Source organism: Sciurus vulgaris, assembly GCF_902686455.1.
Source record: "Sciurus vulgaris genome assembly, chromosome: 5".
Classification (NCBI taxonomy): Eukaryota; Metazoa; Chordata; class Mammalia; order Rodentia; family Sciuridae; genus Sciurus; species Sciurus vulgaris.
In genome coordinates, this window is record NC_136465.1 from 21,724,481 (window position 1) to 21,749,497 (window position 25,017).

Below are 25,017 nucleotides of genomic sequence, written 5' to 3' on the forward strand. Positions count from 1 at the left end.
AGGACTCTCCAGGGAAAAGTGTGCTCTGGCACACCAGCACTGATGTCCATTTGGCTGGGATGGTGTTGTACTGCATTAAAATATTTTCTTTGTTAAGTATCAGAATGTTGATCACTTCCTCCTCCTGGTGGGGGCTTTTCAAGTATGATCAGCCAACAAGTGTTTTCATACCAATTGATTTTTCCCCCATACTAGCAGGAAACAGAAAATACATCTTAGAAAAAGGAGAGGAGAGGAGAGGAGAGGAGAGAGAGAGAGAGAGAGAGAGAGAGAGAGAGAGAGAGAGAGAGAGAGAGAGAGAGAGAGAGAGAAAGAGAGAGAGAGAGATATCTTAAAAATTAAGAGAATACAATTGAAGTTTAAGTGTTACAAACAAAAAGACTGAAAGACTAAGAAGTCCATAAAAATTATGTAAAATCCCTGAAGAGGAGGGCAAGCAATATAGAAACAGCCTGACATACAGTAGTGCCCACTTGTCTGAGGTTTTTATTTTCCAAAGTTTCAATAATCTATGGAAATCATTGGTCTAAAAATACTATATGAAAATTTCCATACATTAAACAATTCATCAATGTTAAATCATGTACCATTCTGAGGAGTGTGACGAAGTCTTGCACCAACATGCTGCATCCCATCTGGGGCATTAGTCATTCCCTTGGTTGGTTTGAATTGTTCACACTGAGTATAGAGACTGAAGGATGAATGATGACGTTAAACACCAGGATAAAAGTGCATCCTGTGCATCACACAACAGAAAGATTTTCTCTCAGGCAGTTCCAGTTAGAGGGGCAGCTAGTCACTCAATCAAGATTCCTCTCCCTCTTCTCTCTTCCTTACTCTACACTTTTCTCAAAGTCCTTCAGTGAGAAACACTAAAATTGGTTTCACCTAAATATGCTTCCAGAGAAGCAAGACTTACTTTATTGAATTTCACTTAAAATTTTTAGATCAGTGCTTTTTAAATTTTGACAGAATATGTTTCAGTAGATGATTAAACATTATGTCAAGATTGCCTTCAGCAATGTTTGTTCAGGATTAAATAAAGTTAAATACATTTTCTTTGTGGCATAGAAAGAATCACTTTTCCTACCCTCTTCCAGTTGTGGATCTCTGCAGCCTGGTGCTGAAACATGGAGCCACTGCCAGTAGAAACTGCCTCTAAACTCACGTTATTCTTTCACGACATACCAGAGTTTCTAAGGCTGATTGGACATCTCCCTTCCTGGTTGAACAGTTTTATTGCAATCTTATCGCAACAGAAACTTTAGGAAAGTCTGCAGAGAAGGCAGTGTTTGGGCAGCAGCTACTACCTTTCTAACACTTGTTTGGGCTGGGATAAACTTGATACTCTTTCCTTTGTTTTTCCACAGGGTAATTTGCTTTTAAACCTGTGGATACACCAGTTCCACCTTAGGAATTCCCAGATAATATTTTGTTCCCTGTCAGCCCTCCAGACATTTATTCTGTGTTCCCTAGCCAGCTTGGTAATGGCATTTGTTCAATAGATAGTTTGCTTAATCAAATCATGTTTTTACCTTGGTTTTGTTTGTCAGTTGTGTTTTTTAGCACAGTAACTTAAACCCTAAAAGTGTGTACAAATTCAGGAGTTCATACAGAAAGTAGGTTGGAATTGAATCAGGTTCCCTCAAAAGACAGAAATAACCCAGAAAATAAGTGCAGTGATTAGATTTAGAAAAAGCAGGTGGGAAGTAAGTTTCCTACTTGATATGCCTTTTGTGTCTTGGGATATTTGAAGATAACTAACTTAGGATTCTTAGAAAGAAAGAATAAAAAAACTATTAAAAATAGGAAGACAATAAAACTATAAAAAAGATGGACATAACAAAAAGGAAAAAAAAAAGAGAATACACTTGTCAAATTCAGGGACTCATACAAGTGACATAACATTCTGAAAATAAACAGAACAATAGTCAATTTGGTTATTTGGTCTGAACTTTATCTTATTGTACAAAATATCTTCAACTTTAAAAGATGGACATAGCAAACTTAATGGAAAAAAAAAAGAGAATACACTTGTTAAATTCAGGCACTCATATAAGTGACATAATATTCTGAAAATAAACAGAACATAGTCAATTTGGTTGTTTTAGCCCTGGTCTTATTTTATTGTACAAAATATCTTCAACTTAAAACATTTAGAGAATTCTCTTTTATAATTATTATTTGTTGTGGTTGTTAAAATCACAACAATGAAAATTAATCTAATCAATCTTCTTGAGCAATCACTATCAAGCCTGAAAATGCTTATATATAATTAATATTAACTAAATTATTTTCAGAATTTGATGATGCCAATTTCTTCCTTTTCTAGCAGTTAAGACAAGGAAAAATGAGCACTGAACTACATCTATGCCTTTACTTTTCTTTCAATAGCTTTCAACGGCCATATGCCATCTACCACATGACTTTTTATGTTTATCCAGTGGTTTTATTTACATCATCATTTATAATTTGTGCTCACAAATAGTATAATTTTACATAATTAGAGTTATTGCTTTTGACATATTTCTAGGTCTTCATATCACATATCCAGTTTAAATTTTTTATAATTAGTCAGGTAGCATTAGTCAATTTATATCAGGTATTTGTAATTTTTTTTTTTATTTTTAAAAGGTTGGATAACTTTTATCTCCAAATATTTAATATTATACAAATATGTTATAAAAATAGTAAAATTTTATCTCTAAATTATTCTGAACACATAAAGATATTAAAATGTTATTATAATTTTTCTTTGTTAAATCAAGTTATTTAGACAAAAATTAGAATTTTCACAAATGACAGATTTTTATGACTCAAATTATTGAAAAATGATTTTAAATGCAGCAATGTGTGCCATGTTCTTTAGACTATCACAAAAAATTTGACTTAATGTAACAATTAATTTAATTACATATTCTGACTATTCATAGTTATATTATTTACAATGACTTTTAGCTTGTTTTTATTCTTCTATTACTTAAAAGATTAGGAATATTTGTAGTAACTATCTCTTCACATGATCATAAAATACATGCCAATTCTGAAAGCAAAATTTTGGAAATCTACTGTTGGGTTTATTACTCACTAAATGTAACACTTTTTAAAACTACTTTGTTCTAAAGTAATATATATGCATAAGAAGAAAAAAAAATCTTCTGTTGTTTTAGAGAAGAAATCTGTCAGTTTACATGTGTAGTAGCTAAGAAATTAGTTTTTGTTCCTGAACAAAAAATATCAAAATGGATAGAAGTGGGGTCTTATATATTTCATTTTTTATACATAACACTTAGTATTCTTAAACATAATTTAATAACTTCAGCAAATACATGCAGGCTTTATTTTGCCATTTCCTTTTTAGCAGATGCTAAATTTTCTACAGATCCCTGTCATAATTTTTTTTTTTTTCTCAATGAATGTCTGTGTTCAGTAATCATTTTGTGATATATGCTAAGGACCTAATACTAGGTCAAAGATCATGAATACTTTCAGGGTTCTGAGGTAAACTTGTCTCAGAATGTTTATGTGTTTATATTGCTCTCTGTACAGTTACTCATTTTACTATACACCGGAGCCCAGACATTATTACCTCAACATTATTACTTTGCTAATTTGAAAGTTTTAATCTATATTGATAGTTTCTCTTTAATGTTCTTATAAGTTCTTTGCTAATTCTTCTATTTAGAGATTTTCTTTCTTTTGACACCTAAAACTTGTGTTTCCTTATATTATCATGTTGGTTATTGCTCTGACAGAAAACTCCATTAATTTCATATATTTGTCTTTTACCCTGGTCTTCCTCAGTTTTCATTTTTGTTCTCAAATTCAGCAGAAGTTTATAGAAGTAATTATATTATTTGCAAATATCAATGGGTTGTGTCTCCCTTTCAATATTCTCATTTCCAAATTTTTAAGATTTTTGGACAGGATTCCCATTAATACTTTGAGATAATACAGCATATTTTATTTTTCTCATCTTTACAAGAATTACCTGAGTTCTTATTAACTCATTATTTGTTATGAGATTTTGTTTAAACAGTTTTTTTGCAAACCCAAGAAATCTAAAATAAATTCAAAGAGAGAATTTTTAAGTGAGTACTCATAAAGGATAACCATATAAAACAATAGAAATTGTCCATGAGTTGAAATAAACTAAGTTCACATGAAAGTTCTCATCAAGTCTATGAACATGAGCCAGGATAACATATTGAAAACAATTCTGTGGATGCAGCATGGAAAACAGATACATGTTCATATCTAATAGGATTCAGGAAAATATAGCAATCCAATTAAATAGCATAAAATAATGTCTTCTCTATATTCAATTATCATTATTATTATCATTACTTTGGACATTATTATTATTATTACTATTACCATAATCATTTGTTTTTCAGTCATGCTTGGTATTGGTCATCAGTTAGTTCAGCTGTTATCCTCCTTTGCCAATATTCTGGCAAAACAAGTATTCCATGTCCCCTATCAAGATGGAATATAGTACTGATTTATGGTCACACTAGAAGTATAGTTGACAAGTTTTTACGAACATTGAGAAATTTTAGAAGAATATACTGTTAAAAAGCATGATATCCAAAAAGAAATGAACTAATTATCTCTGATACAAATGGGTTTCTTTATGAAAAATGCTCTTAATATTCATTAATACATCATAACATCAAAATATCCATATTGCATGTCTATGTTATTTCTGGATTGATAATACCTCAAGAAAAATACAGTTAAACATGTGGTTCTATATTAAAAACATGTATTTATAACACATAAAATTTAGCTTCAGAGTAAATATACTAATGAACTTTGCTGTTCTAACTTGAACCATGACAATGGAGCTATTAAAAGTGAGCACATGGACCCTCAATCTATATAAACTTCACAAAAAAGAGAAGTCCCTGCTTAAAGGAGAAACTTGTAGTCATAATTTAATCCTCAGTTTGCAGAATCTGGAGTGGAATTATTTAATAAGATTTTGTGGGATAACATAGTCTAAACTTCAAATTACTTTGTCCTTTGACATTCTGGAAGAAGATTACAATAACTGAATGATAATAACAACAATAATTTCCTAGATATATTGCTACAAAGGATTTTCTGTCTCCAGCTAATAAATCTTTCAGATGCACAAGAAAGAGGTAGAGAAGGGATGAACACTCATTAATGGTGAGGAAAAGGAAATGCTATTTTAATCAATAGGATATGATGGAACACTTTGCTCCAAAACAGTACAAAGGAAGTCTGAGTAGCAATGTTCAAACTAACATAATTACAGAAGAGTCGCTTTTATTATTTAATAAATAGCCACATTTTGAGATGAATGATTGTAAGTATAGTACATTGAGAAAAAGTGCCATAATTATGGAAAAGTCATTTGGCTAAAAGTTAAGTGATTATTGATTAATGAACTAAATTAAATAAGCTTAAAACATTAATTAAAGGTAAATGTTTAATGGTGTTAAAGATTAAGCAAATGAGTACTATATGCTAATGTAAAGGTAAACAAAAGCAAAATAATTATACTTAGACATGACTATAAAATATTAATAGTAGGCATATAAATTAGGTCACAAAAGTGTTATAATTGTTTTTTTTTAATGGCAACATCAACTATCTTAAGATCCACATACTAATTTATGAAAGGAAAATCTGGAATTGAGAAACACTTTATGTTTAAGCAAAAATATTCTTTACTGTCCAAATATGTACATATATTCAAGGAACTTTACTGCTCATATATGTACATATATTCATAAAAGTGTCAGATATATATATACACACATATATGTATATATATATAGTATATATATGTATGTATATATGGCACATATTTATATATACATATATGGTATATTTTATCATATATAGTATATATTCTACTTAATTTGTTGGATAAATAAATGCATTGTTCAAAAATAATTGTTGAGAAATTATACACCTTCATTTGCATTTCAGTTGTAATTTTAAAATAACAAATTAGCTAAACCACAAATTACCATATAATTCTGAGTTTGTTTTTGTTGCTGTTGCTTCTTACTGTCCCACATTCTATAAATAAAATACCCGAATTAAATCTTACACTGGGTATCATCTGGAGTAACCTTGGGTTATAAAGTTAATTTTCTTAAATCTTATATCTAGATACTCTCCGAGGGATGCTCAAAATATTCAAGTATAGATCATAAAATGAATATTGAAAACTCATATTCTTCTGGGAAACAGTTATCTAGGTTATAAGGTTATTAGTACTTTTATTTACCTATATATCAGAAAAAAAATTCCAACATTATGAAAAAGTCAAACTATCTTAAGGTGTTTTTTCTTTTTCTTTAATCCCACAAAGCATGAACAAAACAGTGACTATGCACAAACTGTAAACTTCCTATACAATTTGGAATTAGGGCCCATCTAAAAGAAATAAAATAATCTATGACCAAAATTACATACAAAAAAAAAAATGTGTCTATTATCTTCCTTCTTCTGCTGTGATGTCTTGGCATGAATTTATGTTTACTCAATAATTGCTTGAATAAAATTTAAAGTTTTGGTAATTGAGCTAAATATTTTTTAGATAAAGTTTTAAAGAACTGTATGCTAAGAGAATCAATTCAAACAAAAATTTTAGTCAGAAAGAGAACTGTGAGTTGGTGTTCTCATTAATTATTCAGAAAATTACAAAGCTGTTCCTACACTAATGGAGCACAGCTCTTAGTTTGGCTCAACTGAGCAACCACTGACAAATGCCTGGGAGGGCTCTCTGGTACTTGATCTTGCAGGATCAGCAGGAATAGTTATAAGAACGGTGGGGTTCATTTTATAAAATGCAAATTGCTGATCTTTTGGACTGTTGAGTTAAAGTAATCAGAGTTAAATACATGTCAAAGTATGGAGTCAAAAGTCTTGACATGGTAAGGGTTAGGCTATGTAAGTGAAGCCAGAATTGAGGATAGGCAGTGTAAAACAGGGACTCTGGTCAATTCAAGGAATGGAGGGCCATCAGAGTCTGGGAAGTTGAAGACTGCCCACCCTGGGAGACTGGAATGTCAGCGTCTCCAGAGCCCTTTTGATAATCAATGTTAACTGGGTTACCTGCCTAACTACCCCTCCCAAAATGTTGCAAATTAATGTCCCCTGGACCCCTATGTGAATCTCCATTTGGCCCTTCCCCCTGCCATCTGCTGCTCACCTTTTTTGCTATGTCACCAGCAACTCCTGGGCCTAGTCACATAGGTAGGAAGGAGAGATAAGGGGCAAGAGAACAGAACAAAGAAGATCCTAACCCATAAAAAGATGCAGGGTGTTCTCACTTCTTGGTACTCTAGAACATCAGCCATGTCCCCTTCTCCCTCCAGGGAGAAGTCTGTATTATGACCTTTAAATAAAACCTGCTTCATATGCTTGCCTTGGTGCGCTTCTTTAATGTTCAAACTTCAACATTTGAGGAAGCAGAACTCATCACCAGTAAACAGCAGTATCATAAGTAGACCAGGAAAATTCAGATTTTTAACACTTCTCTCTCACTTTCAGAGGTACAAAGTTAACCCAAAAGTACAGAAGTTCTTTTACTATTGGTTTCCAGAAAATCTGGGTCAGATGAAGACTATATTAAAACATCTGTAATATTTATAAGACCCCCAGATAGCCACCACATTGTTTCTTGTCTTTTTTGTTACTATTGAGTCACAGGATCTTTTTTTATATACACAACAACTTATCAGCATTATATTCTAATAAATTACATATTAATAACTAATGCAGAATTCACGATTGTCACAATTTATAATTCTAAAGTCTTTTCAGTTTCAGCTCCAAAACTTGACAACCATTCTCATTTTTATACAAAGAAACCTAAGGAAACTACCAGGGACTTATGTCAGCAAGAGGTAGGGAACTTCTTCACCTCCCACCTCTCTACCCCTCCTCTTTTACCTAAGAAAACCAACTAACCAACCAACTAACAAACAAATAAATGCCATAATGTATAATGGGCAGGTCTTCAGTAAACTCAGTCGGGAGCCCTGTGGTTAGCAAAGGAAGTAACAGAGGGAAAATAAATAAGTAAAACCTCTATGGCTGAAGGAGGAACAGAGTCACTTTGGAAGCAACATCCCTAAGACAGGCCTACTCAGATATCAAGATCTAACTGGAAAATTGAAGACAGCCCCTCCTCACACACCCCACTAACAGGCCTCCAGAAATAACAACATTAAATAACTTAAAGTGCTGTCACAAGCGCGATCTCTTTCAGGAGAAGTACTGAGAAGCTTCAAAGCAAAGATGAGGGGACAAAACAAGGACACAAGAGGAATTTGGAGCTGCTGATGCCTATGGTTAGAAAAACACATGGAACACAACTCATATCCTGACCAGAATAACCTAAGTCCTAAACTAAAGGCATATTTTCTTTACTACTTACAACCCTATACATCTTCTCTACTTCTCTGGCTTATATTTTGAAATAATATGAAGCATGACAAAGTAAAAACAAAAAACAACAAACAAACAAACAAAAAAAACAGGTTCAGTAGACAACGTGATCTATCATTAGATTCAAATTCACACATAATATGAAAATTGAAAATTATCAGAAAAATGATTTAAAATAACTGAATACAGGAAAGACCAGATTGTCTTTATATAAGTAGAGATATGAAATATAAAAAACACCCAAAATAATCAAAAGGAAATGATAGAAATAAAATAATTACTGTAACAGAAATGAAGAAGAGCAAATTAAAACTTAAGTAGAAGAAACTGATAAAAATCAGAGCAGAAATTAATGAAACTAAATATGGTAAATAGAGAAAATTCAATAAAACTAAAAGGCGATTCTTTGAACATATCAATAACATGGAAAAACAATGGATAAATCAAGAAATGTAGAAAGAAGACAAAATTGGGCAATATGAAGATAGGCAAGAGTCAACACTATTGATTTCCTAAATATTAACAGGATAATGAGGAAATATTATGAATAACTATTTCATACATTTCATAATTTAGATGTAAGAGATCCATTATTTGATGGATTCAAATTACTGACAATCCTTAAAGAAAAAGTATATAAAATGAATAGTTCTATACCTAACTAAATAAGATGAAATTTTATCTAAAACACTGAAAAAAATTAAAATATTAGTGAATTCTTTCAAGAAAGTAGTTTGGATAAAGCATTACCAATTCTACATAAAACTTTTCAGAGATTTTAAGAAAAGTAAATACTTTCTAATTCATTTCATAAGGCAATCCACATCCTAATGATAAAACCAGATAAAGACCTCATAAGAAAAATACAGGCTAACATCTCTTATGAATATGAATGCAAAATGTCATTAACAAAATATTGGAGAAATCAATTCAGAAATGTATAAAACAAGATGTTACATTATGATCTGCTAGGATTCATTCCCAAAAGTAACACTGCTTCTATAATAAAAAAATCTACCAATGAACTTCATCATGTTAGATTTTCAAAAGTGTATTGGAAACCGGGCGAGGTGGCTTGGGAGGCTGAGGCAGGAGGATCGCGAGTCCAAAATCAACCTCTGCAAAAAGTGAGGCACTATGCAACTCAGTCAACTCAGTGAGACACTGTCTCTAAATAAAACATACCAAAAAAAAAAAAAAAAAAAAAAAGGGTTGGGGATGTAGCTCAGTGGTTGAGTGCCCCTGAGTTCAATCCCTGGTACTAAAAGTAAAAAAAAAAAAAAAAAAACACAATAAGCATACTGGAATCTATAGCAAATAACAAAGAAAAAAGGAGTATAGATCAAGAAGAAAGAAATAAAACACTCTTTTTTCACAGATAATATAATACCTATGTAAAAACTTCTGCAATTGAAACAAAAAATAAAAGTGATTATATATATGTATAACTTATAATATATGTGATTATATTATAATTACTTATAAGTTATTATAACAAGGTTGCAGAATATTTGGTCAACATGAAAAATCAGTTGTTTTCCCATATCACAAATGAACAAATGGAATTTGAAATTAAACACAAAATATCATTACATCAGTACCTCCAAAAATGAAATACTGCCATACATGTAAAAAATGTGTACAAGTTCTATATGAAGAAAACTACAAAACTCTAATGAAAGCAATCAAGTATAATTAAATAAGTTAAAGGATAATATATACTCTTGCATATACTCAATATTAGCAGAATGCTAATTTTTTTTCAATTTGATGTATAAATTCAATGTAATCACTATCAAAATTTCAACAAGTTATTTTGTGACTGCTGACAAACTCATTCTAAAATTTTTTAGGAAGATGCAAAACATCTACAATACCCAACACAACATGGAAGAGGGACAAAATTGGTGGATTAACAATATCTAATTCAAAAATCACCACAAAAGTACACTAATCAAAACAAAGTGGTGCTAGCAAAAGAATAAAATAGGACATAATATAGAAATTGACTTGCATAAACATAGCCAGCTGTGCTCTGACCGAGGAAGAAAGCCAATTAAATGGACAAAATATAGTTTCTTTAACCTATGATCTTAAAACAATTGGACATCAACATGCATAAACATGAATATAGGCACAGAAGTTATGTAAATCATAAAAATTAACTCTAAATGGGTCATGTACCTAAAATTATATATCTCCTAAAAGATAACATAGGAAGGAAATCTAGATGAATTTGGTTTGCCTAAGGCTTTTAAAATCCAAAATCAAATATGTGATCCATGAAAGAAATAATGATAATCTGGTCTTCATTAAAATAAAAAAAAATGTTTTCTCTGTGAAAGACAATGTCAAGAAAATGAAAATGTAAGTCACAGAGTGGGAGAAAATATATGAAAAGGCTTATCTGATGTAGGACTGTTATTCAAAATACACTGAGAACTCTTAAATCTTAACAATAAAATAATACAACCCAATTTGAAAAAAATAGGATGAAGACCTTAACAGATATATCACCAAAGATGACATAAAAATGTCAAATAAAAACTATAAAAAGATGCTCCATATTATATGTGATCAAGAAAATGCAAATTAAATCAATAATGACACCATTATTTACATATTAGAATTGCCAATATACAGAATGCTGACAATACTAACTACCAGAAACTAATAATTGTAACAACTTGGCTGTAATCAAGATGTCCTTCAGGGAGTGAATGGATAAACTCATACATTCCAGGCAAGGCAATATTATCTTGAAAGACGTGAGATACTAAGACATGAAGAAGAGGAGGAAACTGAAATGCATATTGCTAGGTGAAAAAGCCAATCTGAAAAACTATAGATTCTATGATTCAACCAGATTATATTCCAAAAAAGGCAAAACTATGGAGTCAGTGAAACTATCAGTCGTTTCCAGGAATTAGAGGGGAGGGAGAGCTGAATGGATGGAGCACCGTCCATTTTTAAGACAGTGAAAACTATTCTGTGATAAAATAATTGTGAATACACGTCATTATAAATCTGGCCAAACACAATACTAAGATTGACTCTAAATAAAAACTAAGGACTTTGAATTATTTCAAAGTAATTTCAGCAAATGTCACACAAGTATCAGTCTAATGGGAGGTGTTGAGGACTGAAGAGGAGATGAACACATGTGAGAGAGGGAGGAACGTGGGAAATCTCTGTGCCTTTAGTTCAATATTACCTTGAGCCTAAACTGAAAAACAAATAAACTTTATTTTTTATTGAAAGTATTCATTTCCATTACCATGCATTTGACTTCTAGAACCATGATGCAGATAAATTCTAACGCCTCTTCCTTAAAATTCACTATTACCACTACATTATTTAGACTCCTGACTAATTTATAAGCTTAACTCACCTGATCTCAATAATTACTTTATGATCATTTTCCATAAATGAGACATTAGGGAAGAGTCTTGGAATAGGGGCTGGTAGTTGGGGAAGGGTGCAGAACTCAAGTAAGGCAAGAGAGATGGATTCAATAGGTAAGGGAGGAAGGCAAACTGGCATTGAAGAGTTCAAAGAAGTGAGTATTCACTAAGAAGCAAGGAAGAACTTGCTGATGATGATGTTGAGAGATAACTCCCCAAGTGACCCTTGTATGTAGATGTATCTTATAAAATGTTTTGTTCCAGACTATCATATCAAAACAGTTGTTTAGCAAATGATGTTGGGGGATTGAGACACAGTGTCTCCCCATAGGGCAAAGGGCAAATTGAATGCTGGCTAGAAATTTGAAGACTTTTTCTGGGACACAGTTTAGACAAGGTTGCTACCATGCTACTTATGAGAAGAATGAGAGTTTCCCATTTCTGGGGTTCCTCTGTTGAGACTAAGCCCCCTGTGTGCAGAGCATTCTCCTGGACTATTTTGATGCTCACCTGTGGAACTTGTTAAGGGGAATGAATGCAAACACGGAGCTTTGGGTGTGAGTAATAAAGTTCCATGTTTCTGAGCTAAGAGTCTGCTGTGTGCTGCTAGGGTCTGTGATCCAGTGGCAGACTAGCTGGTTGACTTCCAAGCAGGCTGAAGTCTCAGACCCTTGACCGATGCAGGTCTTGACAAATAAATGTTATCATTTAGAAACTATGCTAAGGATACTGAATCTACTTAATTCAATCTGATCTTTACCGCAGCACAGTAGATTTTATTTTACCTTTATTACAGAAGAGGACATTGAAAATTAGAGTGTTTCACTAACCTCAAGATCAAGCTTCAAAGCAGCAGCAGTACCATGGACATAAGGATGTATGTGACGACCACAGCACCTGAGTTTAGCTACTAGCATTAACTGACTCCCTGGATAGTTGAGGAAAGGAAGCATTATAATGATTATAATTCTTAGAAATGAAACCTGATCTGATATATGAGGTAAATGCAAAATGACAGAAAATTAGGCCAGATGCAAATTTTAATATCTTATTGGCAGAAGTAATCTCTAAAGTTGTAGAATTTTAATAAAAAAACCTTTTGACTGACCTAGTTAAGTAATTAAATCCATACCTTCTATTTATACGAAGAGACTGGAACATCAGAAGGTCATAATAATCTGTTCAAAATGTAAAGCATTTTTGTCTCAAATAATTGTGTTCCTTTATTTTGTTATGCTTAAACGTGGCCAAAATGTATAAAGAAATTATTTGATAGAGGATTGGCTGACATTTAAAGCTTTTAAAAGGCATACATGGACATATCTGTTATATTTACATAATGTGAATCAGTAATGACATACAAGAATTTAAAATAAATTGGTGATTCTTTTTAGTGAAATGATATTTTTCCATGATGTCCCAGAATATTTCAAAGAGTAAGAAACTGAAATTATGTATGAATGTATGACAAAATGTTGACTTTGAAGAAAGTTAAGTGCCTAATCAGTTTAATATATAGGTTTGGATTTTCCAGTAGGTACAGCTTGTTCTATAAGTATGACACTAATTTTATTGGTACAGTAAATAGTTCAACTATGATTTTTTAGTTATATAACATTTGATGTAATATAAGGGGTATTATTATGCTCAATCACAATGAGAAGACAACAGATCAATTCCTTCAAATACAGAAGGAATACGTTATTTTATCAGGCATTAAATTGTTAGGCATACTATTCACCAATCCTATGATCAAAATAAAGGATTTTCTGATAGTGAAAGTCTCAAAAAGTCTACCATCTACCTCTAACTTTTAAAGAAAATAGCAAGATATATGGTCAAGAAAGATGAAAGAAATGACATAAGAAAAGTGAAGATAATGAACCAGTAAAATTGTAGGTACAGAGCAAGAGTGGAAAATATGAGAGTTACAGATGTAGGTTTACTGATGGCTTAGAAAACAGATCTGCCCTAGGGAGGACTAGGGCAGCCCTATGGAGTAGCCCTGAGGAATAGCCCTGTGGTCCATGAGCAAGCTTAGCACCATTGCCTTGGAGGAAGACATTACCTGTACTACTGTGAATGGAAATGAATCTCAGAAGAGCAAGGGACTTTCACTATACTATCATTAAATATGTTCCACACAAACCTGGAGGGAAAAGTTTTCCCAAGGAAGGTTTGCTTGAAAACATAGATCGAGGTGTTAGAAACACTATGGAGAATTTCTTCCCTCCATACCACTGGGGATGTGAGCAGCATTTTGTAATAATTTATGAGACTAAAGGATTTGGGACATATGTAATGGTACGTGGTGCTTTTAAAACAACAACAACAACAACAAAAAAAAAAACAAGGGAAAAAAGAGAGCTATTTAGAAACTCCGTGGAAGAAAATTAAGAAACTGAAGAAGAAACAAAATCATGAGGCCTCGGAATGAATTCAAGATGAAATAAATGCAAATAAAAGTCACATCAGAAAAAAATCCCCCAAATACAAGATTAAAATGTTACATGACTTTAAGCAACTCATAGTGGTGAAAAGAGGATCTCTTCAATTTTGACACTGTATCGGTACATCACTTGGAACCAGATATTGGTGATGGATATGAATCCATGGCATAGTGTATCGCATTGCAATATGATTATTTATAGACATAATGAACTCTAATTTTTGATTTTTAACATTTAAAATAAAATTCTAGACACAACACAGAAGTCTTATTTTAGTTAAATAATAGTATTTTAGTATAATAAGTGTGTGTGTGTGTGTGTGTGTGTGTGTGTGTGTGTGTCAGAGAGAGAAAGAGAGAGACAGATATCAAGGTGAATGAGTGGAGATGTTATGGAATTAGGATCTAAATTGAATAGAAGGAGAAAAGTACATTCATTACTTAAAGTTAAAAATTACAATAGAACAACTTTAATAATAGTTGATATCACTAGAAGGTGACAGCTGGGTTGCAAAGTAAGCTAAATCTTTATTTTTCTAAAGAGTCAGTAGATATTGTCCATAATTGATACATTATCTGATAATCTATCAGAGTTATGATAGGAACCAAAATGACTAAATATTATAGTGATGAAAATGTTTCTCTCTGATCAGTAAAATAGGATTTTAGGGGCTGGTACAGGTACAATCTCCTTAAACTACTTAGTAATTTGCCGTATACACAAATTATTTTGATGTATCAAAAAATATAGAAATTTAAATTCAAAAATCTTTCGGAGACATTTTAAACTTATTTATTGTGATTCAGAAGTATATTCCTCTGTGGCTATTTTCTCAGGTTATATTCTTTGATAACTTATTTTTCTTTGGTTGAATTCCGTTATTACAATTGAAAAAAATTTTGACACTACTTTCAAATTTTTAGAACATACCTATATTACAAAAAAAAAAAAGAGTAACTAAAGATCTCACTTTCAGAAAATCAGAAAATCCAACATAAAAACAAATAAATATTATTGTAATCTTAGGAAAATATGATATAAATTTGCATCAAGTAAGTGCTCTTCATACCAGATTTTGATGAGGTTACAAAAGAAGAAAAAGAAATAATGAAAAGGAATATGAGAAGATAAAAAAATTTCATATTCAAATTTAGAACACATAATAATGTATAAATTCTCATTGTCAAGTCATTTTTGTTTAGGGATAAATCATACTTTCATTATGAGCAATGACTTGGAGAAATAAAATACTGAATTTTTGAACAGATTTGTGATTTTGGTAATATTGTTTCAATGATTTTATATTTTCCTGATGGTAGTAATTTTGTAAAACTAATAGAAACAGTGGTCATTTTGCCAAAAATAAGTGAAAATTGGCATTAATGTAGTTCAGAAGAAAATATGTGCACGATTAATCAGTAAACATTAAGTAAGTTGTCCACCACTACCATAATGATCTTCCTGAATCACCCTAGAAATATGAAAAATCTTGCAGGGGAGGATACAAACAAAACATTAAGAAAAGAAAGCTAAATGATGCATGCCTCCTTGTTGGCATCTCAGAAACTTTATTATGTAATATTTTATGAAAATTTGGCTCTAGAAAATATACACTATCAGAAGTTGGCCAAGATTATAGTTGACATAAGCCACTAAATCTTAGACTTCCAACAAATAACACAACATGATTAACATTGCTTCTTTTGAAAAAAGAATATGTGCATAACTCTTTACTGGCACTCAATTTGCTCTCAAAAGTTAATATCATCATTTATATATCTCTGCTTGGCCGCTAACATAAATACTATAAATTATTTTACACATGACTTCAACACTATATATTGTTAATGAAAGTGCATAGGACATATGATCTAATAGAAGAGAGACCCTGAAGAGTTAGTTTGATAATGTAGTTAGGGTCAGTCAGCATAGCTTCAAATTCTCTCCCTAACACTTTTGACTGTGTTACTTTAGCTTTGTTACTTAACTTCTCTGTGAGTCAAGCTAATTATCTCTAAAATGAGTATACAAGTAGCATTCACTTCAGAGGATTTTCTGTGGATTTAATAAACTAATACATGTAAAGAAACTAAAGGGTTGTTGAGCTTATAAATAATGAGGGTTAAATGGCATATGTCCAGTTCTTCTACTTTAAAATTACTAAAAGTTTAAGTTTAATCAACTTAAGGGATTTGAACAATTTATAAAAGTAGCAAATCTGGGTTGAAATCAGTCTTTTTGATGTTAGAAAAACATATTCAGAGGGTGGGCTAAGAAAAATTAGAGATAGCCTGGTAACTCTTTTAAATTAAAGGAATATTCTTTAATTATTTGAGCTTTCATTTCCTCATGTGCCCAACTGGTCTAACAAAAGGTAGCCTTTGCTTACTCCTATTTGACATCTACATTTTGTTCGCTCAATGTCACCACAATGGCAGAAATGAATCATATGTTGGGAATGGGAGACAAACAGTGATGGGAGAAAGAACATTTATTGAATATTTTACATGCCAAGTACTTTGTTTACATTATTTCATTTAACTCACACTAGGTACTCTTTGTACAGTTACAACTGACATTTTAAATGCAAATATTTATGGTCATTCCTCAGGCTTTATATGACTGAACATTGCTTTTGTATTCAAAAGTTCTACTTCTCATTTAAATTCCATCAAATTCTCCATAGATTCTCCTTGTTCTTCAATGTCTGTGCATGTGTTATGGTGTGGATGTGAGGAATCTCCCAAAAGCTCCTGTGTTCAAGCAGGAATGTTCAGAGTTGAAGTAATTAGATTATGAAAGCTGCAACTGAATTAGTGGATTAATCCATTTCGTGGATTAATAATTTGAAAGTACTACTTTACTGGGTAGTAACTGTATGCAGGTGGAGTGTGGCTGGAGGAGGTGGGTCACTGGGGTCCATGGGGATTGTATCATGGCCCCCTGGCTCCTTCCTCTTCCATTCAGCTTGCTTGCTGGACAGTACTCCTTTGCCTTGCCCTTTGGTCATGATATTCAGTCGCATCTCTGGCCCACAGCAATAGACCCAGCAATCCATAAACTGAACCTCTAAAATGGTGAACTCAAACTCTTCCTTCTCTAAATTGTTATTCTCAGGTGCTTTGGCCACAGCAATGAAAATCTGACTAACACAGTATCTCAGTCTTCCAAAGAAAACTCACCCAGCTCTTCTCGCTTTTGTACATCATCGATCTCATCCACTCTTGTGGTTTGGTTTATTAACTGTGTTGATTCCAACCCAGTTCTCTTACCTTTCATAAGCAAACACAAATACGTCTAAATTTGGATAGGCCTTAGGCACCTTACACATGGTGTCCAATATTGAACTGAACATCTTTCCTATCTTAAGTGAATATTCTAACAACATTTTGATCAGTTTGATCACTCCAGTTTTTCAATAGTTATTAATTATCCTCCTTCCCTATATTTGATCAATCAACAAGTCCTAACCATTTAACTCCCTGCACGTTTCTGCAGCCCCTCATCCATCTGCTTCCTATCCCCAATCTGTTAGTCACATCATTCCAGGTCACAGTTATTACTGATCTCCTAACTATTCATGTTTCTTCACTCTTGAACCATCATATTTAACTATCACATGTCCCAAATTTATAACTTTTCTCATAAATATTGAATTCACTGAGAATCTTGGAGAACTGATTTGTTATACTATTTACTAAATATATTATCTCTTTTTATATTATTAATTATCCACAGACCCTTATAAAATGATTTCCAAATAAAGAAATGTAATTAATAATGAAAGTATGAATTATAATAAAACTCAGAAAACCATGAACATGTGAAAATTCTGGTTTTAAAATTTTTGAGTTTCGTGGAATTAAATGAAATACAATTTTATTTTGTAATCTTTTTCAATTTTAAAAAAATCTTGGACATTTTTTAACATTCTTTAACCTACCACTATAAACAGTAGTCACATGATTGTATGTTCAACATCTCTAACAATTCTCACTCCAGTTAGAATGGCAATTGTCAAGAACATAAGCAACAATGAATGTTGGCAAGGAAAAGATACACTCATACATTGGTGGTGGGATTGCAAATTGGTGCAACCATTATTGAAAGCAATGTGGAGATTCCTCAGAAAATTTGGAATGGAATCACCATTTGACCCATATATCCCAGTCCTCAGTATATACCTAAAAGACTGAAAATCAGCATACTATGGTGATGCCAACATATCAATGTTTATAGCAGCTGTAGTCACAATAGCTAAACTATGGAACCAACCTCAGTGCCCTTCAGCAGATGAATGGATAAAGAAAATGTGGTATATATACACAATCGAATATTACTCAACCTTAAAGAAGAATGAAATTATGGCATTTGCCAGTAAATGGATGAAGCTGAAGAATGTCATGCTAAGCAAAATAAGCCAATCCCAAAAAAATCAAAGGATGAATGTTTTCTCTAATATGTATATGTTAATTCACATAAAGTTGGTGGCTAGGGAAGAATAGAGGTACTTTGGATTAGGCAGAGAGGAGTGAAGGGAGGGGAAGTGAGATGGGGGTAGGAATGATAGTCAAATGAACTGGACATTATTACCCTATATACATATACAACTAAAAGACCTGTGTGATTCTACATCATGTACAACCAGAAGAATAAGAAGTTATATACCATATATGTATGATGTGTCAAAATGCATTCTACTGTCAGGTATAACTAATTAGAACAAATTTTAAAAAATAAAATAGATAAATAAAATAAAATGTCCTTTTGTTATGTTTTGGAACATATACTAATTTCAATCTATAATAAATATTCTAAAACTTTAAAATTCATTTTGTTGTAAATCATCATGCAACACTTGTCAATAATTTTATTTAATTTTACATTTCTGTGAAGCTAGTAAAAGTCATAGGACTTACTGGCTATGAATATTGTTCTTATGAAGAAGTGTGCATGTTGTCAGAGTATGTTAGTGTACTGGTGTCAGTATTTTTCTACAGTGTCAACTGTGCATTTCAGTACACACATTCTGATACAAACTAGCAAAAATGAAATTCTAAAGAATTTAAGAAAATCTAAATTTTACAACATATAATTATTTAAGCAGTGAAGAATGGAAGTTCAGGCATTAATGAATTAGTTCAGAGGCATAGAGTTGCTATATCTTTCCTGAATATCTTATATGACAGAAAGGATGTTTTGAATTATGAATTTGTATCATATAAAACTTTGGCTAAAATATGCAAAATCTTCAAAAACAGCATTCATTTGGAATATAAATCAACAATTTATAGTAACATAATAAAAGAAGCAATACATATATACATACACACACACACACACACACACACACACATACACATACACACAACACATATTGCAAAGGCCAGTAGATATAAAAGAATGTGAAAGATTTATCACAGAAACTAACCAATAATTTCTAGGCTACAGAAATCTACTGCTTAAGTTATTTCAAAGTATATAATGTATTCACAAAATTTAAAAATACACTTAATTGTGGAAAAAAGTTGCGACCCTCCAATATTTTTGTAATCAAATAGGAAGAAAATATGACTTATAAACTTACATATATATTGCCAAAGATTACACAATCAGCAGCGGAGAAGATTCTAAAATCTATATTATAAATAAATGAATTTTGCTACCTTACAGGATAATAATGCACAACCCAGAAAGAAAGTATGTGAAATAGTTAAGATAGGGAAATTTAACCAAATTTGGAGCAAGTATAGCCTGCAAATAAAGAATTCTGATACTCTAGAGAATAAGGCATAAAGGGAAATATGCAAATTACATATTCTCAGCTCTTGGTAAAAGGAACCTTGAGTTGTACAAAAAAATGAAGGTAGAGAAACAGTAGAAACTATAAACCACAGGTTCAGGAAGATAAACTAGACATTTTTGTTAGCATGCATAAGTCACCCAGATTATAATACTCAAGAATTATCACTGATGTATTCATTTCCTTGTTCATCATATTCATTCCAAGCCTGAATTCTATTCCAGCAATTTTATTAAAATACCACTTCTCTTATTTGTACATTTGCTATTATTGATGAGATAAGATTACCTTCTTTCTGAAATACCAAAATCACCTCAATTTTTATTTTCCCACCTTTAAGCCAAACAAATAAACAAAAAATTACCTATTTAGTACAATAACGTAAGTAATATTAAGGAAATATTTGAGAAATGTTCTGCTCAAGAGCTTAAATATCTTCATGTGTCTGAATTCAGTGAATTAAAACCATAGCCTTCAGCTCTGGCGATGGTCCTTTTAAAAAGCACTCTACATCCAAGAACAAATGGAATATATCATTTCCTTGAATGCTTGCTATAACTTTTGTGATCTCTTTTCTTTTTCTGTTCTGTCCCTTTTCACCCAATTTATCTGATGAAATCTTTTAAGGATTGTCTTCCTTCTTTATGGCTGTTTCCACTGAAATTCAGCATTTCAAATTATTGAGGTGTGAGAAAGTGTATTTAGATGCATGTTGGGTAGTATTCAAAATATTAAAAGTGATATTATTTACAATTAATAAAATTCTAAAAGATAAGATATATCAAACTCAGAATCAAGAAAAATATTTCACAGGTGGGAAAATCCAAATTTGTAACAAGAATAACACCAATTAAAATAATCTCTTGCATCTAACCAATCAAATGAACAATCAGAGGAAACACTTTTGATGTGCCTAAGTCTAAAGTTTACTGTCTGTAAATCACTGATGCATGAACAGGTAAGATTTGTCTAAGGTAATTCATTTAAGCTTGGGTTTACCATCCACAATATAAATCCTTTCCAAGGTCTTTCCCAATTATCTTGATATTTTGTTCTCTAAGTTCCTTTTATGATTTAGGATTGCTAAATATGTATGTAGAAAATGGCTTATTCATAGTCCATGTTCACAACTATAAATCTTATATTTCCCTGGCCATATAAAGATATCAGGGAACTTTAAAATTCAGCCATAGGGTCAATAATCTTTGAATAAAGATGATCTACATTACAAATGATATTTCTTTCTTTGTTATTGAACTTTTTTTTTTTGAAGTACTGGGGATTATAATTTTGTTTTTAAATGAAGGAACAGAGAAAAGAAGAAGGAATCCATGAAAGGAAAATTGAAGAATGGAATGCTTATCTACTTTACAATCAGAATCCATGATCCTAAGAACTGTAAAATTATATTGTTCTTTATTTAGGTTACTTAAATATAGATACTTGGACCTATTTATACATATTCATCATGGAATATATTAGGATAATGGAGAAAAACTTAATTTTCCTCTACTTACTTTATAAAGGAAATCTATTTTTATTAGTCTTACTGCAGTTCAAGCAGATTTAAAGGATTCATTCTGCAATGAAGAAGGTGAAAACATACTATGGTGTCAGTTCAACCTCAAAGGGAAGAAACTAGAAAGATTTAAGAAATATTCCATTGTCAGTTGTTTCTTCCCCTCTTCTTCTAGAACAGAGATAATATCAAGTAGCATTTCCTGCACTGCACAGTCCACCTAAGACATGCTTCTAATATAAATGACAGTTGAAAGATTAGAAATGATACAGAACTCAGTTTTACATTTCCCTTGTCTCTCGGCCTTTGGCACTGTGGAGAAATGACATTCAAAATTTTCTGCATTGGTTTCCCACAGCAGCTAGCAAAATCCTGTACTTACTTTGCCCTGACAATCTGTCAGAGCAGGATTAGTTTAAATTCCTCTTGCCTCTCTTTCTACGCACAATTGAACACAAATGATCTTTATTCCCCCGATGATAAGACTTTAAGAAAAGTTTCTTTCTTGACATATTAACATAAACACTGCACAGAAAACTTACATAACAAGTCATAATTATTGATTCACAAGGGTTCCTCTCCTCAGATATTCTACTTTCCAATATTTAATGTGTGTGCTAGGAGATTATGATAAATTCCTACTATCTCCAACATATATTCCCATTCATGAGTAATCTAAAAGCAGGAAATATTACTGAAGAGAAATCTTGTTGAAGGACTATGATGTATTAGAAGTACATACTTATTAGGGCTACATACTCTTAAAGGTTCCCAGTGAAAGAATGAAACAAGGATATCAAATATGCTAGGATTTATTTCATGCCTATGATTTTTCCGATGAAAATGTACTCCACTGCATATTCAAATCAATTGTGAAATGTCTTAAATGGGAGTGAGGATGAGGAAGTTGCAAACATCAAAGAATCTTGGTTGAAGGAAAATTGTAATTAATTCTGGATTATGTGGGGGATGATTAATATATTCAGAGTGATCCTGGAAGTTCTTGTTTGAGCTTAAGATGGAGAGAGAAGATCCAGCAAATAGAAGAAAGAATATAGAAGGAACCTAGTTCTGGAGTTGACCCTATGCTAGGGTGAGGCAGCAAAGGTGAGGATTAAAGATCAGGGGTCCTAAAAGGTCACTTAACCCCTTCAGTCTCATACTACTGGTGACCTCAAATTTTAGCACTAATGTACCAGTTGTTTGTAAATCAATTAATTTTCTTTTGAGAAACAAAACTCACTGTCTCCTTCATTAAAGGCAATGCCATCACAATTTTTGGTTTTATTTGAAATTTGTTATCTCAAATATAACTTCATTGAGTAAAGTCTGATATAAGTGACATAATTGAAGTTTAGATGCCTTTCCTAAAATATTAATTATGAGACTACAACATGCACTAGTAAGTGCACCATGGGCTTTAATTTGGATTTTGAATGTCCCCCAAAGGACCACATGTTAAAGGTTTGGTCTGTAGCCTGTGGCACTACAGAGAGGCCTTGGAGGAAGTTAGGCCATCAGGGGTATTCCCAAAGGGGATGTTGGGACTCGCACCCCTTGCTGTCTGTCTTTGATTCCTGGCTACTATGAGTTGAGCAGCTCCTCTGCCGGGCATTTCCACTATGACAAACAGGGGGCTAAAACTGGCCCAATAGCTATAGTGTCAGGTCACCATGGACTGAAACCCCTGAAACCATGAACAGTAACTTACCTTTCCTCCTCATAAATTGAGAGGAAAGTGATGCCACAGTGATGGAAAGCTGACTAATATACCATGTTCAACAAAATGTATAGTGTGTATTGAATGCATTTCATATTAACTGCACAGTTTTTTGAGTCTACATATCTATTATTCACAGTTTTTAAGGAAAAAAAAAAAGGCAAAAAAATCAATTCTCTACCACAATAAGGGCACCCCATGATATTACAAGAGTCAGATAGTTAAAAAATACATGAAAAATGTTCACAGTGATCTGTAAAATAGTTTTTGACTTAAAGAAACATTTATTTCCTACACTTACTTCTTTATCTAGAGCTGTGGAGGAATGAAACTAATAACCATGGAGACATTTTAAAAAGCATCAATAAAGTCAGGTGTGGTGGCACATGCTTGTAATCCCAGCAGCTCAGGAGGCTGAGGTAGGAGGATCATGAATACAAAGCTGGTCTCAGCAATTTATTGAGGCCCTAAACAACTCAGTGAAACCCTGTCTCTAAATTTAAAAAAATATATAAACAAAAGTGCTGGGGGTGTGGCTCAGTTGTTAAGAGATTGCTGGGTTCACTTCCCCATACTGAAATATATATATATATATATATATATATATATATATATATATTATATAAAAACAATACCATGTAAACTACAATAAATAACCTAAGAAAGTCAAATTTTATACTATAATGCATATATCATATTAAGTTCATAGAATTAGTTTATTTAATGTCAAATCAATAACATAGGGTTTAATTTATGAAATTATTCCACAGGAAATTATACCCACACAATATATGAGACAAATAAATAAGTATAAAAATAAATGGAGCAAGACCTAAAATACAGATTTCATATGATTTTTATAGAAAGCACATGGTAAACACATAGAGAAGAAATGGTTTCCTGTAGGTTTCCACTTATCCTGATAATAATTATCAAAAATATGAAAGAATTATTTGCTATAATAATTGAGGCTAAAAGGTATAAAAATTGTTTGACATAATTACTGTTAGGTACATGTATAGAAGTAAACTTCATTGTGCACTTAATGACACATTGCAAAAACATTTTAATAGAGTGGAACTACAAATAAATTTTCATTACTTACCTCTCTTAATGCTTCTGCTTGTACTTGTGGACTTATCTGAAGGACAAGGACAACGTCCTTCACATTTGACTGAGATCTGCTTTCCTAAGACACATGCCTGATATTCTAGTTTGCACTGTAAAAAAATAGAAAAAAACTTAAATATATCTAGTTGTATCAGTAGAAAAATGGAAAATATTTAGAAAGAGAAACTATGTTGTTATGCTGTTATGCATATAATTTGAAAATCTTTCCATATAAAATATGTCTCCAATTCTAAGGTGCAGTTTTACATACTCATTTTATTATTTATTTATTGCTTCATGGAAGAGGCAGGAGTGCAGTTACCTTGGTCATTTTGGAGAACAGTGATTGAGAAATACAAGTCTTAAAAGCTATTCCTGATTTGTCAGCTCAGTTGAATGAACTATGCATAGAACTTTAGCATCAAATGGACAGAGGTGTGACTTAAAGTAGGCAGAATATCTCGAGTTCTCCTTTAAATATAAAATTGGTTTTAGTTACTTGATTTGGTATGTTTGAACTCTGATATTGGATGCTAAGTTTGAACGTGGCAACTGGATACATTAGTGACTTG

The 25,017-nt window shown here is 32.1% G+C and overlaps 1 protein-coding gene across 3 annotated transcripts in view; it reads right to left on the reverse strand.

Annotated features, from left to right (window-relative positions):
- The window catches only part of SPOCK3 (SPARC (osteonectin), cwcv and kazal like domains proteoglycan 3), a 483,732-nt gene that overhangs the window by 89,165 nt on the left and 369,550 nt on the right, over window positions 1-25,017 (reverse strand). For all 3 annotated transcript variants that reach the window (XM_079142958.1, XM_079142957.1, XM_079142959.1), the window contains one exon: window positions 24,441-24,555. In XM_079142958.1, coding sequence (XP_078999084.1) covers window positions 24,441-24,555 — 115 coding nt within the window. The remainder of the gene's footprint in view (window positions 1-24,440; window positions 24,556-25,017) is intronic.